General features: G+C 37.9%; 2 protein-coding genes across 2 annotated transcripts in view; both read right to left on the bottom strand.

The window, feature by feature from the left end:
• Positions 1-12,510, bottom strand: part of scinlb (scinderin like b) — a 25,534-nt gene extending 13,024 nt beyond the window's left edge. Inside the window, exons 1-4 of the mRNA XM_028473476.1 lie at positions 12,354-12,510; positions 9,092-9,283; positions 5,128-5,282; positions 1,123-1,284 (exon numbers count right to left, since the gene is read on the bottom strand). Of these exons, the coding sequence (XP_028329277.1) occupies positions 1,123-1,284; positions 5,128-5,282; positions 9,092-9,278 (504 nt within the window). The 5' untranslated portion in view covers positions 9,279-9,283; positions 12,354-12,510. The remainder of the gene's footprint in view (positions 1-1,122; positions 1,285-5,127; positions 5,283-9,091; positions 9,284-12,353) is intronic.
• LOC114479545 (probable basic-leucine zipper transcription factor Q) overlaps positions 12,398-15,571 on the bottom strand; it is a 10,060-nt gene continuing 6,886 nt past the window's right edge. The window contains exon 5 of the mRNA XM_028473279.1: positions 12,398-12,528. The gene's annotated coding sequence lies outside the window, so the exon portion shown is untranslated. The remainder of the gene's footprint in view (positions 12,529-15,571) is intronic.

Here is a 15,571-nt window from a genome sequence, read left to right as displayed (position 1 = left end):
AACAAAGACGGGTTTGTGTTAATTGTGTGGTTAATTTGTGTCTTTTTACCTGGTGTTTTCTGTTACTGTTGTCATTTTGTAAGTTTCTCCTTTGTTTTGAATATTTAGTTTATTTATTTTTAATTATTTTACCTTTATTTAAGCAGATAAATCAGATTCTCAAAAGCAATGACGACCTGGGAGCAGTTAGGGTTAAGGGCCTTGCTCAAGGGCCCACAGTTATGAACCATGGTGGGGTTTTAACCAGCAACCCTCCGGTTAGGAGCTTGTTTTTGTTTTTCTTTTGTGTTTTTGATATCATAAGATTATTTTGTGGTTGTTTTTGGTATTATTTTCTCATTTTGTTAATGATTTATGTATTTTGTTGTGGTTTTGTGTGTTTTTGAGATCATATGTATTTTACCTGTTATTTTGGGGAGTTTTTGTTGTTATATTGTGTGTTATATTCAAGGTTGTGCATATTTGTTGTCATTTTGCATGCTCTCTCTGTCGTTATGTTTGTCATTTCTCTCATTTAGTTTTTTTCTTTGTCAGTTTGTGTGTTTTTGTTATCTATTGTATGTTTTTGTGAGTTATTTTGTGGCCGTTTGGTGTGTTATTCTCATTTTGTGAATTTTGTCAATGTCTTGTGTATTTTGCTGTCGTTTTGTGTGTTTTTGAGTCATTATATGGATTTTCCTGTTATTTTTGTATTGTATGTTATGAGTCAAGGTGTTGTTTTGTGTTTCTGGAGTCATTATGGTGTATATTTAGTGTCGTTTCACGTTATTTGTGTCATTATGGTGTACATTTGTTGTCGTTTCACGTTATTTGTGTCATTATGGTGTATATTTATTGTCTTTTTACGTTATTTGTGTCATTATGGTGTATATTTGTTGTCGTTTGACATTATTTGTGTCATTATGGTGTATATTTGTTGTCGTTTCACATTATTTGTGTCATTATGGTGTATATTTGTTGTCGTTTCACATTTTTTGTGTCATTATGGTGTATATTTATTGTCTTTCACGTTATTTGTGTCATTATGGTGTATATTTGTTGTCGTTTTGTGTTTTTGGAGTCATTATGGTGTATATTTGATATAATTTTGCATGCTTTTGTCGACACACACACACAGCTCACCTTTCCCAGGTCAATGATGAAACAGTCGCCCTGGTTGAAACTGGACCAGATCATCTCCACCTCAGTGGCTCGAATGGCTCTGCGACCTTTGACGTGAAGAAGGCGCTTCTCATTTATGTCGTTAATTACAACATGCTGGAATCCTGAAGACACGCCCCCTCTCTAATAATGAAAAGCATTAAATTATGATTTTAAAGCTTCAAAGTTTGATCAGAAGGCTGTTGGTTCAATTCCCCTGTCAACAAACGCATATTACCGTTCAGAATGAAAACATTCATTCATCATCCAACCCACTTGTTCCTTAAGAGTAAAATCATTATGGCTCAGAAAACACCCCATACAAAAATATACAACTGCAAAAACACACAAAAGGACAACAAAAATACACAAAATTACTCCAAAATTATATAAAAATATCTCTAAAAAGACAGAATGACAAATAAAATACATGAAAACAACCACAAGACACACAAAAAAATTCCAAAAATAGACAAGATGGCTCAGAAAACACCAAAAACTAAAATATACAACTCCAAAAACACAGAAAAGAACAACAAAACATTCTCAAAGATGACAAATGTGCATAAAATTCCTCTAAAAACATACAAAAAAGGACAACAAAATACATTAAATGATGACAAATGTACATAAAATTCCTCCAAAAATAAACAACAATGACAGTCTAGCTGTGATATATAGTAAATAAAGTATAAATCTGTAGAGAAGCTTTCAGGTAAACCAGAGGAATTGTGATGATGAAAGGGTTGAATTTAGGCTTTAAACACTGATGGGATTTAGGTCACAGGTGAATGAATGAGTAAATGAATGAATGAAGGGTTAAAGGATGATATTCTGATGCCTTCCTCTGCACCAAAGGGGGAGGAGCAGCAGCGTGTACCTGAGGATCAGGGTTTTCTCTCAGTGTTACGTCCTCGGTGAAAGCAATTTAAACAAAACAAGTATTTACATGACACGCAAATAAACTCATGAAGAGCGGAGGAAATCTGATTGGTTCACTAGTGCAGTGGTTCTCAACCTTTTCAGCACGTACTGAATAATATCCAGGAAGTTTATTGTTATTTGAGCCATAGTATATAGTCATCTTAAGAGTGTAAATCCTTGTTTCAATCAGAAATAAAAAAAAGAGTGATTTTAAAAACAACAGAAATTGGTTAAAAGTTGCAAATTAGAGTGGGCAAAAACGGACAGAAAAAGTGGTAAAAAAAAAAAAAAAAGGTCAAAGTGTCAATATTGGCTTAAAAGTGGCAGAAATGGGGGTGAAACAGGAACAAGTAATTTAAACTGACAAATAATGGGCATATCTAACTGTGAATGTGGGTGAATTGGCAAAAACAAGCATGAAATATGATGAAAAGTAGTGGAAAGGGTTAATAAGTCCAGAAAACATCTTGAAAGTGGGAAAAATGTTCAGAAAAGGCATTGGAAATTGATGGAGAAGTGTCAGAAATGTGAGTAATGTAGCAGAAATGCATTAAAAGGAGCAAAAATATGGCAAGAAAAAGTGATAAAGTTTGGTGTAGTTGCAAAAAAAAGGGTAAAAATAAGCAAAAATGGCCTCAAATTGTTGAAATATTCTTCGTTTCTTGCAGGCATCTGGCAACCCCCTCCCAGTGTACCAAGGTTGAGAACCCCCGCACTAAACAACCAGAGCAGCTGCCACTGTCCTCTCAGTCCATGTTAGCACATACACGTGTAACTACTGAGACCTGGGACAGGAAGCCACAGTCAGGCTGTTCCCTTTGTGCAGGGAAGCAGTAAAAGTTTCCATGGCAACGTCACAGATTGTGTATTTATTCCAAGATTTCTTCCTTTGGTTCTAATTGTGGAGAGGAGCAGACTTTCCAACCTCTACCCAAGCCCCCAGCCTGACTCACTTCATGTAGCCTAAACCAGGATGGGGGTTGATGCATTTCAACACAACAGAAAACACATGTTAGCTTTAGCTTTAGCTTTGGCTCCCAAGCGTAGCCTCCTCTGAGCAGGCAGGTCGTAATAATATAGAGAGGCAACGTTTATCACAGCGAGGCCACAAAATCTGATCTGAGGGTCACATGATCAACATTCATTCAGAATCATTTAGAATAATGATCAATCTGAGCAGGAACAAACAAAGAGTTTGTGTCTTTGTTGTCGTTTTGAGTGTTTTAGGACATATTTTGTTGATTTTATTCTCATTTTGTGTATTGCTGTTGACATGTATATTCATGTGGTCTTTTGGTATAATTTCCTGTCATTTTGCTGATTAAACTCTCATTTTCATGTATTTTTGTTTTCCTTTTTGTGCATTTTCTTCTCACTTTGTGTGTTTTTGTTGTTGTTGTGTGTGTTTTGCAGTCATTTCATTGGTAATATTCTTATTTTGGTTTTTTTGGAGTCATTTTATGTATTTTTGTTTTCTTTTTTGTGTATTTTGTTTGACATTTTGTGTGTTTTCCTCTCACTTTGTTTGTATTTGTTGTTGTGGTGTGTGTTTTGCAGTCATTTAGTTGGTTATACTCTCATTAAGTTTTTTTGGAGTCATTTTGAGTACTTTTGTTTTCCTTTTTTTGTGTATTTCTGTTTTGTTTTTGTGTCATTTTGTGAAGTTATTCTCCTTTTGTGTATTTTTCTCTCACTTTGTGTGTTTTTTGTTGTTGTGTCAATAAGACAATTAGTTGATTAGAATCTTATTTGGGGCTTTTGGTGTCATTTTGTGTATTTCTGTCATCCTTTGGGGTATTTTTCCTTCATTATATATGTTTTTTTTTTTGTGAATTTGTGTTGATGTTTTCTGTATTTTTCAATAATTCTATATTTTTACTTTAGGGGCCACACAAAGGGCCACATCTGGCCCCCGGGCCACCGGTTTCCCATATCTGTAGCCTATAATCAGTCGCTCGGACACACCCTGAGCGAGAAATAGCTGTATTTTTCTGAACTTCAGACTCATTAACTGAGCTGCGTTGCAAAGTTCATGAGACGCAGACAATGATTAAACCAGAGCAGAGATGTGTAAGTGAGAGTGAACTCAGTGTGTGTGTAATTATCACACACGCCTGGACACTTTGTGTATTCAAATCATGCTTTTACTGGTCATGATTTGTTCCATTTGTCTGGTAAATGTGTCTCCACACACAATAATTCATCATCTGTCTAATGTGTATGACAAGCTAGATAAATTAAGATAAACTATGTAATATGTATGTGTGCATGTTGTCCAATAAACTGGAGATACTAAAGACTCACACCTTTTGCTCAGAGAGAACACGCAAATTCCCCACATTGTGCTTTGACCCAATGACCACTAACGACCCAAATGACCAAACCGAGCATTATTTTAGGACTCATTTTGTACAGTTTTCTGTTATTTTTGTGTATTTGTAGTCATCCTGGGCAATTGTTGGTTCATTTTGTGTTTACTTCTGTGATTGTTTTTTTAAATAGCACAAAAATACAATAGAAATACATTAAAATGACTCCAAAAACCCACAAAGAACAAAAAAAATAAACAAAAATAACTCCAAAACACACAAAATGGCCAAAGATTATACAAACATATACAACAGTGACTCCAAAAACACACAAAATGACAGAGAAATACACAAAAGGACAACAAAAACACAGAAAATGATGGAAAAATACACAAAAAGTACTCTAAAAACACAGAAAATTACTTTAACATGCCCAAAAGGACAACAAAAACATACAAAATGAGAGAGAAACACACAAAATGACAAAAAAATTCAAAATAAAAAATCCACAAAAACACAAAATGGCAAAAAAAAATCCACAAAATGTCAACAAAAAAACACACGATCCTTTGTTGTTTCCTGTATTAATGGTCTGATTGGTCATTATTCTAAATGCTGACATGAAAGTTGATCATGTGACCCTTGGATTAGATACAATCACATGTTTGTGGCCTCTACTGTGATCAAAGTTGCCCATGTCTGTCACTTCTTTAATAAGTTTGAAATTGTGCTTTTTGTTCAAAGGAAAGTTCACCTTGTACGTGATGCCTTTCTTAAAGTAGCCCAGGAAAGTGGTGGACTCGAATTTCTGCGTTTCCCTGTACTGCACAGGTTTCCCACCCATGAAGTCGTCCAGCTGTGTGGAAAAGATGGCCGCCGCTCCGCCCTCATCCAGCGAGCACTCGTCCCCTGCAAAGAACATGAGTCATGGCAGCAGATGATGCAGGAAGTGTTTAGTGCTGATGCTCTGAGTTCAGTTAAGTTAAGTTAAGTTACCGGTAAGTCAAGAGCTGCAACTAACGATTACTTCCATAATCAATTAATCAGTCAATAAATTAATCAATTAAATACAATTTCATTGAGAAAGATTGATTTCATTTGATTGATTTGATGAATGCGATTTTTTTTAAAACAGTTTATCTATAAAGCACATTTAAACCCTGCTTAAGCTGAATAAAATGAAAAAAAAGTGTCTCTCACGCACAAACATGCACGCAAGTCACACACAAACACTCGCACACAAATAAATACTTGTGCGCACACACACAATAACAATCACTTGGGCGCACGCACACAAACACTCATGCGCGCACACATACACTGCACGCACACACAAACACTTGTGGTGCACGCACACACAAACACTTGTGGTGCACGCACACAAACACTCCTGCGAGCACACACAAAAACTTGTGGTGTGTGCACACAAACACGCGTGCTTGCCCACACACAAACACTCGTGGTGCGTGTGCACACATACACTTTATGCGCACAAAAACTTGTGGTGCATGCATACACAAACACGTACACAAACGGCTCTACGTCACGGTCAGTAAATCCACTTTTTTAGCCCTTAAATGCATTGTGTTGTGTATTTGGAGTCTTTAAAAGTACAGAAAAGTCAAAATTAGTCTCTTCAGGTGCTGCATTGATATCTTCATATTTGATTTGGTCATATTTTTCAATCTGCTCCGATTTTTCTATTCTCTCTTACGTTTTAGATCCTTGATGATATACGTGTTTTAAATTGAAGTGTATAATAAAGTTTTCATTCATTTTGCCATTTTTGTCTCAGAAATGCATTCAGTGACGTTAGCTCGGTGCTAGAGTTAGCTCGGCGCTAGCGTTAGGGGTTAGGGTCGTGTCTCTGCTATCAAACTACAAAAATGGCCAAATGGGGTGGAGTTGAACCGAGTTGCACCTCTGCAACCTGAAGAGGGGGCGGGGTAAGTGTCTCATTTGCATTTAAAGACACAGCCCCAAAACGAGTTGCTCTCAGACACGCACGTCAGAAAAGGGGCCTGTGGAGCTACAATAATGAGGAATTCAGACCCAAACATTGCAGTTCCACTTTATATAGACCACCACAACTGTATGATTTATATGTAAAAAGGAAGGATTTAAAAGCATGATATGTCTCCTTTAATAGTTGATTTGTATTGGTTCGTTGTTGCAGCCTTAGTGCAGTCTTTGGGGGACATCTGAGTCAGAGGAGGAACATTTGAAGGACTTTAGCACATGTGCAACAAACCTCTGACTGTTGGCACATGGAGCACCAAGCACGCACACGCACACGCACACACACACACACACACACACACACACACACACACACGTTTCCATGTCAGCTGGAACCCAAAGCCTAAATTTGGCAGTAAACGGTTCTAAACCAGAGGAACGACTGCCTGACTCGGTCGCCCAGAGCTGAATTCCAGCTGTGAGTCATGCAGAGGTTTTAAGACTCTGTTTCTGTTTTCTGTTATGCAACAGGAAAATAAAGTGTGGCTGAGAAAAGACTCTGTGTTCTTTTTGAGCAGTGAAGTCTGATCCGTGCGAGTCTGAACAGACGATGACAGAACGGAGCTACGTCCGTAGGAATGTCAGAAACCAGTGTGACACTCAGAGCTTTAGTGAGTATAAAACAACACTTTACTCATCGGACCAAAGGCCGCGCACACGTTTACACGTTTTGATCAGCTCCACACAGCCTCTGATGGCGATGCATGAGCTAGTCACTTAGAGGCGGAGTTACGTCAAAATGAGTATGTAGTGCGTTCACATTAGAAATACCCAGATGTATACTATATGGGAACATTTTTGTAGCATGCACGGTGGGCACACTAGTCATACTCAACCATCCCATGATGCATTGCAAGCGGAATGTAAAATGGTCCTGGGACCAGCTTCAAGCTAATAATGAAACATCTGCTTTTCAAAACAAAAGCATCTCTTCTTGTCTTCGATTAGTTTTTAAACACGTTTGTAAATAGGGCTCTTATTTTGAAGTTAAGCTGAAGTTTAATCAGTAGCTCAATGAAGGGTCTGAAACGTGTTTCCGTGAGTTTTATGGATCAAATGAGCACATGATATTCTACTTGGTCACTTTCTCACTTCAAATGTTTTCAGAACTTTCAAAAATACTTTAGACATAAAGTATGTAAGGCATCCACAACATCCAAGCAATAAGTGACAAATACTAAAATGTTTATTATTTTATTTTTTTGACCATTTTTCATTTAATTTGGGGAGATTTTGTGAAATAATTTACAAAAAATTGCGGGATTTTTGAAAAAAAAATTGGAGTTCCTGAAGCAACAATTTACAGCTGAAATATTTGGGAATTTTACACAATTATTCATGTTTTTTTCTGTCATTTTCACTTTCTCTTGCAGCACAGAGTGAATTTAGCCAAATCCAGCCCTTCAGAGCGGGAGAAAGTAAAAATGACAAATTTAATTTTTAAAAAATGTTTTTAATGAAAAAAAAAACAGCACGTAAACACCTGGTTACTAGGTGTCAGTGAACGCACCATCAGACCTTGTTAAATGGATCCTCCACTGTTCTTACAAATGTGGCCTAAAACCTTTGAAATGTCCTTATTAGAAGATCTATGCCTAACAAAACGCATTATTATTTTGCACCATATTCATTTTATTAACTTTTAAAACTGGGACTACTTTACCCTTTGCGCCGCCATGTTGAAATAACGTCATTATTACGTGATTAGCCCCTGTTAGTCCATTGAGTTCTATGTGAGTTTAAGTATTTAGGATCATTTAGCAGCTTTTTCAGTCAAAATGACAACTTTGTTGCTCTAAAAATCAACAAAACTTAAAAAATTCTATGTAAATTTGTTTACTGAGAGATGATAAATTAAAACTGTGACCAGAAAAAAATCTGTACCCACTCTGCTGTTCCGTAGACGGCATGAAGAAGAGAAGAAGAGCTCCATGGGCATGTAAATAAAGGTGATTCTAATGAGCAGCAATGAATCCTACTTCTGCCTTTATTTACATGCAACACAAAGCTCTTCTCTCCTTCATGGCATTTTACGAAACATCAGAGTGGGAACTGTCGCCTCCTGTGGCCACGTCATGGTTTTACTTTATTATCTCCCAGTAAACAAATGAGGTTTACGTCAATTTTTTTTAAGTTTTACTGATTTTTAGAGCAACCCAAAGCAGCACAAGTTGTCATTTTGACTGAAAAAGTTGCTAAATGATCCTAAATGGACTAACATGGCGGTGCACAGGGTAAAGTAGTCCCCGTTTTAAAAGTTGATAAAACAAATATGGTGCAAAATAATACATTTTGTTAGGCATAGATCTTCTAATAAGACCATTTCATAGGTTTTAGGCCACATTTGTAAAAACAGTGGAGGATCCCTCATCAATGCATTTTAGCTGGAAGTTAATTGCATTTTATTTCCATAAAACCAATCCTGGAGCATCTGTCCCTAAAATAAATGATATCTTGGTAGATTTACAGTTTGTTTCCTTTCATTACTGCTGCACAATTCCCCACACCAGGCATCAGCGTTGAGATGATTGCAGATTAAACAAGGTGAACGTTCCCTGCCGGGCCATAAATCAGATGCATCAGCCAAAACAGGAAGTGAACACATGCCATAATAACCAATCAATCAGGTGGTAAAAGCATAAAGAATAAATGAGATAAAGAGTGGTTCCAGTGAGATGCTGTGTGTGTGGTGGTCTCACCCAGCCACATGTGGATGTTGTACGAAGGCACAGGGGCGTTGCTTGTGTACAGCAGGATGTAGGCGTCCCCCGTGAAGAAACTGCCGTGCAGGTTCTTAGGAATGGGCTTGAGGTCCAGGTTCTCGATGCGCCACACCTGCAGGCCCGGCACTTTTCCCGCAGTCTCAAACTCCTTATGGGTGACCATGATTGCTGTAAAAACACAACACAAAGCCTTCCATGATGAGTGAGTGGCTGTAGGTGGGTGATGGACGGCTTTAAAGCTGTGAACACATAGTTTGAGCAAACAGGAGATCCTCCTCCTGAATCTAAAGTCCTATTCAGTGCCAAGACAACCAGAAAAACTCGTTCCTTAAACCTTCAGCTGCTGTTTTCACATCTGCAAACTGTCTGAACGCAGCCAACATCATGAATCCAACATTTAATCATTGTGGGAGAAGCTGATATTCAGCATCATTAGATGTGATATTATGTGACCTTTGGCTCAGGTTAAAGTCTGCACAAGGAAACCTGAACAGGAACTAAAGGAGCGACTGATTATTTCTATTAGAGGTGGGACGATCGACAGAGTTCACAATACGATACGATGCAATAGACCACGTGTCAAACTCATGGCCCGGGGGCTAAATCCGGCCATTTGGAGCATCTAATTCGGCCCGCAGGAGAAAAATAAAAATGACAGTGAACACAAGAATCATTGTATAATTGAAACTAAACAATATTTACAGAGGCTCACAGACAGTTTTTCCAGTCCTTATTTCACATGATTGAAGTAATTTTTAATGTTAAACAGTTTAAAAAAACTCTAAATTCTGATAAAATCCTTCAATATTCCTCAAATTATTACATATTTTCCTTAATTAAATATAAATTGTTTACAAATTCTAGGAAATTTAAAGTGAAATCCTGTTGGGACTGATATCTGTCACTTGGATATTTTTTATATTCTTACATATTTTGTATTTTATGTGCAAACTATGGCAAAATAATGTGAAAATTTGCTCTTTTTCCCTTATGAAATCTGTGGCCCACTTAAGGTCAAACTGCTCTTTATTTGGCCTCTAAACTAAAATCAGTTTGAAATCCCTGCAATAGACCATACGTGTGAAAATCCATCACAAGTGGGCTGCTGCAGGTTTTAGGTGGGAAAACAAATCATTTCAACATTAATGTGCCCAAGTTTGCACTTACAATTATAAATTAGACATAACGCATGGAAGGCATGAACAATGTCCAAGCAATAAGTGATAAATACTTATACTTATTTTTTTTTTTTTGACCAATTTTCAATTAATTTGGGCAGATTTTGTGAAATAATTTGAGAAAATCTGCAGGAATTTCTGAAAAAATGTTGAGTTCTTTTTACAACAATTTACAGCTCAATTATTTGGGAATTTTACAAAATAATTCATGTTTTTTTCTCTCATTTCTCCTACGCGAAAGAGTGAATTTGGACGAATTGGCCCAGATCTGACCCTTCAGAGCATCCGATTCGGCCTGCAGGAGAGAGTCAAAATGAGAGAAAAAACACGAATCATTGTGTAAATGACCAAATAATTCAGTCGTAAACTGTTGTTGAAAGAACTCAACATTTTTTTTCAAAATCCTGCAATTTTTCTCAAATTATTTTACAAAATCTCCCCAAATTAAATGAAAATTGGCCAATTAATCAAAGGACATTTATGTATCTGTCACTTATTGCTTGGATATTGTGAATTTCAACCGGCAGTCTTCCTCAGAGGTGTCTGCTGATCACTTTGATGTGTCCGTATGAGTTCTTTCTGGACACATCAAAGCCCATAATCAAAGGATTTTTTTTATTTCCAACCAAAACCTTAGGATTTTAACTACGCTTTAATAACTTATTTCTAAAATAAAAATTTAAAAAAGCCATAAAATCAACTCCGACCTAAAAAGAAACGTATGAACATTTGTCTGTTTGCATTTGTCACATGCATAAAGCAGTGTTATAATAACAAGCTTTATAAACTGTGTATTTACTGCAAACGAGGGGCAACGTCAACTCTAGCTTCATAACATCTACAACATAGAGCAGGGGCGTCAAACTACATTTAGTTCAGGGGGACAAATACGGAGCAGTTTGATCTCAAGTGGGCCACGGATTTTATGTTGGAAAACGAGTAATTTCAACATTATTGTGTCCTAGTTTTCACTTCTACGTATGCATAAAATACTAAATATGTAAGAAACAAACAATATCCAAGCAATAAATTATAGATATGAGCCACAACAGGATCTTAACTTTCCATTTTCTAGATTTTGTGACCAATTTCTGTTTAATTAAGGGAAATATTATGTAATATTGTGAGGAAAATGGAAGGATTTTGTAAGATTTTGAGGTTTTTTTTCAACAGGTAAACTGACTACAATCATGCAATATAAGCGCTGGGAAAACTGTGAACTTCTACAAATACAGTTGAGGTTCATTTACATGATGATTTATGTTTTCTTTCTCCTGCGGACTGGATTGGATGCTCCAAAGGGCCGGATTTGGCCCCCGGGCCTTGAGTTTGACACATGTGACATAGAGTGTGATGCAGATTACACACATTTAGACATTTGGCCTCGTTGCACATCAGCGAGATTACACGATGTGTGTGTATGATGGCAGGATTATTACAGTAGAGACAGTTTGATGTGCAACAACTTCCACTTTTTTGTTTCTGTCTGACTCGAGGTCTATTCCTCCTCCTCCTCCTAAACCCACAGACTGATAATTACAGCCTCCACCTGCTGACTGGTGTGCGTCAACAATCACACACAGCATCACATCATCAGCACCATAATGCTGCTGGCTTTGTTCAGCTGTGAGTTAAACAAGCAGCAGCAGCAGCAGCAGCAGTGGCTCAGGTTTCACTCAGTGGATTTGCCATTAGAGGCAGCGATCAATCAATCAGTGGATGCTGCATTGATCACGTGATCACTAAGGAGTGGGAGTGAGTTCTGAAGAAAGAAGTGATCTTCTGAAGGATCTGTGACTTCATTTTAAACACACGAAACAAACTTAATGCAGACAGGAGTGCTACAGGTTTCCTTTTTTAAATGCATTACATAACTACCACTTCCTTGCTGTACACCAACTTACAGCTTTCGATTAAAAACAAGGTAAAAAAAACACCCAACAGCAGCCAAAGCTAGTGAATAATACACAGCTATGTGTCAGAGGGTGTGTGTGTGTGTGTGTGTGTGAGAAAGTTCAGATTGTCCACCCCATTCATTCATGCATGTGGAAGGAACTCACAGTTTGTTGGATGGAGATCAGGTCCCACACAGACAGACAGAAGAGGAGGATCCGCTGATGGAGGAGTGAGTGAAGAGTGGAGGAGTGCTGAGTTTTAATGGGACGCACAAGGGGAGGAGGAGGAGGAGGAGGAAGAGGAAGAGGAGGAGGAGCCTTGGTGGTTTCCTGGGTCTGTCTGAGGAGGAGCAGAGGCTGCACTGATTGGTCGACAGAAGTAGAACACACACAGAGCAGTGTGTGTGTGTGTGTGTATGTGTGTGTGTGCGTGTTCTTCATTAGAATTTAAAGGTTCAAGGTTCAAGGTTCTTTATTGTCAAATATGCACCATGTTAAACATACAGCACAGATGAAATTGCAATCCCCCCCCCAACCCCCAGTGCAAACCTGCAGTGCATAAAAGAGCACTTAAACACAAAAACACACAACAAACACCACAAAAAAAACAACTAGCAATAACTATACAACAAATAACTTAACTAAAGACATTCGGACAACAAATAACGAACAACAGACAATCGACAGACAAGGCACTTGTGAGTGTTCCACTATGAGGTAGAATGTGGATAAATTACTATGAGGTAGAATATAAATAAATTACAGTATTAATAATATAAACAGAGTGCAGATTAAATTACGAAGTTAAAAAGTGAGGTAGTGTGCAAATAGTACAAATAGCATAACAATACAATGATGGCTGTGCAGAGTTTAGGGTGCGTGAATTAGTGGAGCACGCGGGGGGTGGAGGTGGAGGGGGGTGATGCCAGGTCCTGTAGGGGCAGACTGTGGCAGGATGAAGGGGGGGGATGGAGGGCAGAGGGGGCAGAGGGGTGAAGGAGGGTAGAGAACTGAGGGCAGAGGGTGGAAGGAGGCGGAGGGGGGATGGAGGCAGGGGCAGGAAAGGGAAAGGGGATGAGTGGACGAATGGGGGGGAGAGCAGGGAGGGAGTTGAGTCTCTTGACAGCCTGGTGGAATAAACTGTTCTTGAGCCTGCTCGTTCGAGCACGGAGACTCTGCAGTCTCCTCCCAGATGGCAGCAGGCTGAGAGGCTGTAGGACGGGTGGGTGGGGTCACCTGCAATCCTGGTGGCTTTGCGGGTGAGACGTGAGTTGTAAATGTCCAGAAGGGGGGGAAGAGAGACACCAATGATCTTCTCAGCTATTAAAGCGGTTTCAGTGGAAATTTTGACGTTGTATGATTATGATTCTGTCTGATAAACAAAGTTAAATGTCGCAAAATACCCAAGACGAAAAAAATACACAAAATTACATAAAAAATGCCCATAAACACTTTCAGAATACAATAATAAAAAAAAATACACAAAATGGCAGAAAAGTGTATTAATGCTCTGATTGGTCATTATTCTAATGCTGACATGATGTTGATCATGTGACCCTCGGATCAGATTCAACCTCCTTCTTTGGACCCCGCTGTGATAAAAGTTGCCCATCTTTGCATCCTTCTTACACACACACGTCTCTGGTCAGTGTTTCATGGATTGAAACAAAGGAACATGAGTTTGCTGAGTGTGAGGAAACCCAGGGATAAGCTACACACAGAGGAAGGAGGAGCTTGTATCTGATCCCAGTCTCCAACATTAGACTGTGGATGTCTGGACTTGTTCAGGCTACACCAGGATAATCCCGCCAGTTATGATGACTTTTTAATAATGGGCTTTAATATAGGTTTAGAACCGGTTCTCTAACAGGAGAACATTAAGCTCCTGTTTCATATTCAAACTAACGTGTGAGAGTGAGGATCAGATGAGTGTCTGATGTATGTAAATACAGAACAAATGACTGGTTACACTGACTCTGTGTTAACAGTTAATGCACAACAGAAAAAATATACAAAATGACAACAAAAGTTCACAAAATTATTCCAAAAACACACAGAATGACAACGAAAAAGCACAAAAACACTTGCAGAATACACAAGATGACTAAAAAATTCAAAAAAATAAAGGAAAATGCACAAAACGACAGCAAAAAGTACAAAAAAACACTCACAAAATACACGATATGACAGAAAAATTCACAAAACAACAGCAAAAGTGGACAAAACAACACACAATGACAAGAAAAAATGCACAAAAAACACTCGCAAAACACAACAAGCCAACTAAAAAAACACAAAATGGTAGAAATAGTAGACAAAATCATTCCAAAAACACACAAAAACAAACAAAAAGGCACAAAAAACACTCGCAGAATACACAAGATGAACAACAATGCACAAAAAGACAGAAAAATACACAAAACAACAGCATACGTTGACATAATTACTCCAAAATGACAACAAAAAACACACCTAAACCCCTTGTTCTTTCCTATATTATTGCTCAGATTGGCCATTATTTCAAATGCTCAGATGATATATTACATTTTCGTGGCCCCGCTTTGTTGTTTTACAGCTTCATGATTATAAGTTCAAAAAACAAGGAAACACTTGCAGAAGCTGCAAAACCAACCAAAAAGCTCTGAGTGTGGATGAAACAAGCGTATCCTGATGACCGTGTGTGTGTGTGTGTGTGTGTGTGAGCTTTGCATGACGACTAAATGATAACAAGTAACACTCACCTGAAGTCTGTGTTTTTATTCCAGACTAAAACATAGAAAAAACGTCAGCCGGCACCTCAAAGCTACAGGCGTGTTTGCAGAGGTTACGCCCTGTGTGTGTGTGTGTGTGTGTTTATTTTAGGTTGGCATATTCCTCGCCTCAGACGACAGGAAAGCTCAGGTTATCCCCAGAAGCAGACTGTTACTACTGTGCTCTTATTTTGTAGGGAATTACAGATTATTTTGGAGATAATCACTGATATCTTTGGACACTGTGAGATAGTGTGAACCTATAACTCTTACTTTGTGTGTAGAAATACGTTCTTATTTAATTTCATAATTTATTATCAACAATATAGGCCAGACATGCACAACAGGCATGTGGCCCTCGCTCTAATTCTGTGTGGCCCCCAAAGTAAACGACTCCAGAAACACATAAAATTGCAGAAAAATAACTAATGACTAAACAAAAAAAACACAAAAAAAGCTTACATATATACACAAAATAAGTCTAAAAAACACAGAACGGCAGAAGAATACAATAAGAGGACAACAAAAATACACATTTGACACTAAAAACAAACAGGAATTACACAAAACAAAAAAAAAAAAATTACATAAAAGGACAACAAAAACAAACAAAATGACTACATGTACAGAAAT

The sequence above is a fragment of the Gouania willdenowi genome, chromosome 17, assembly GCF_900634775.1.
Source record: "Gouania willdenowi chromosome 17, fGouWil2.1, whole genome shotgun sequence".
Classification (NCBI taxonomy): Eukaryota; Metazoa; Chordata; class Actinopteri; order Blenniiformes; family Gobiesocidae; genus Gouania; species Gouania willdenowi.
Note: the sequence above shows the minus strand (reverse complement) of the source record. Positions and strands in the feature narration are given on the sequence as shown.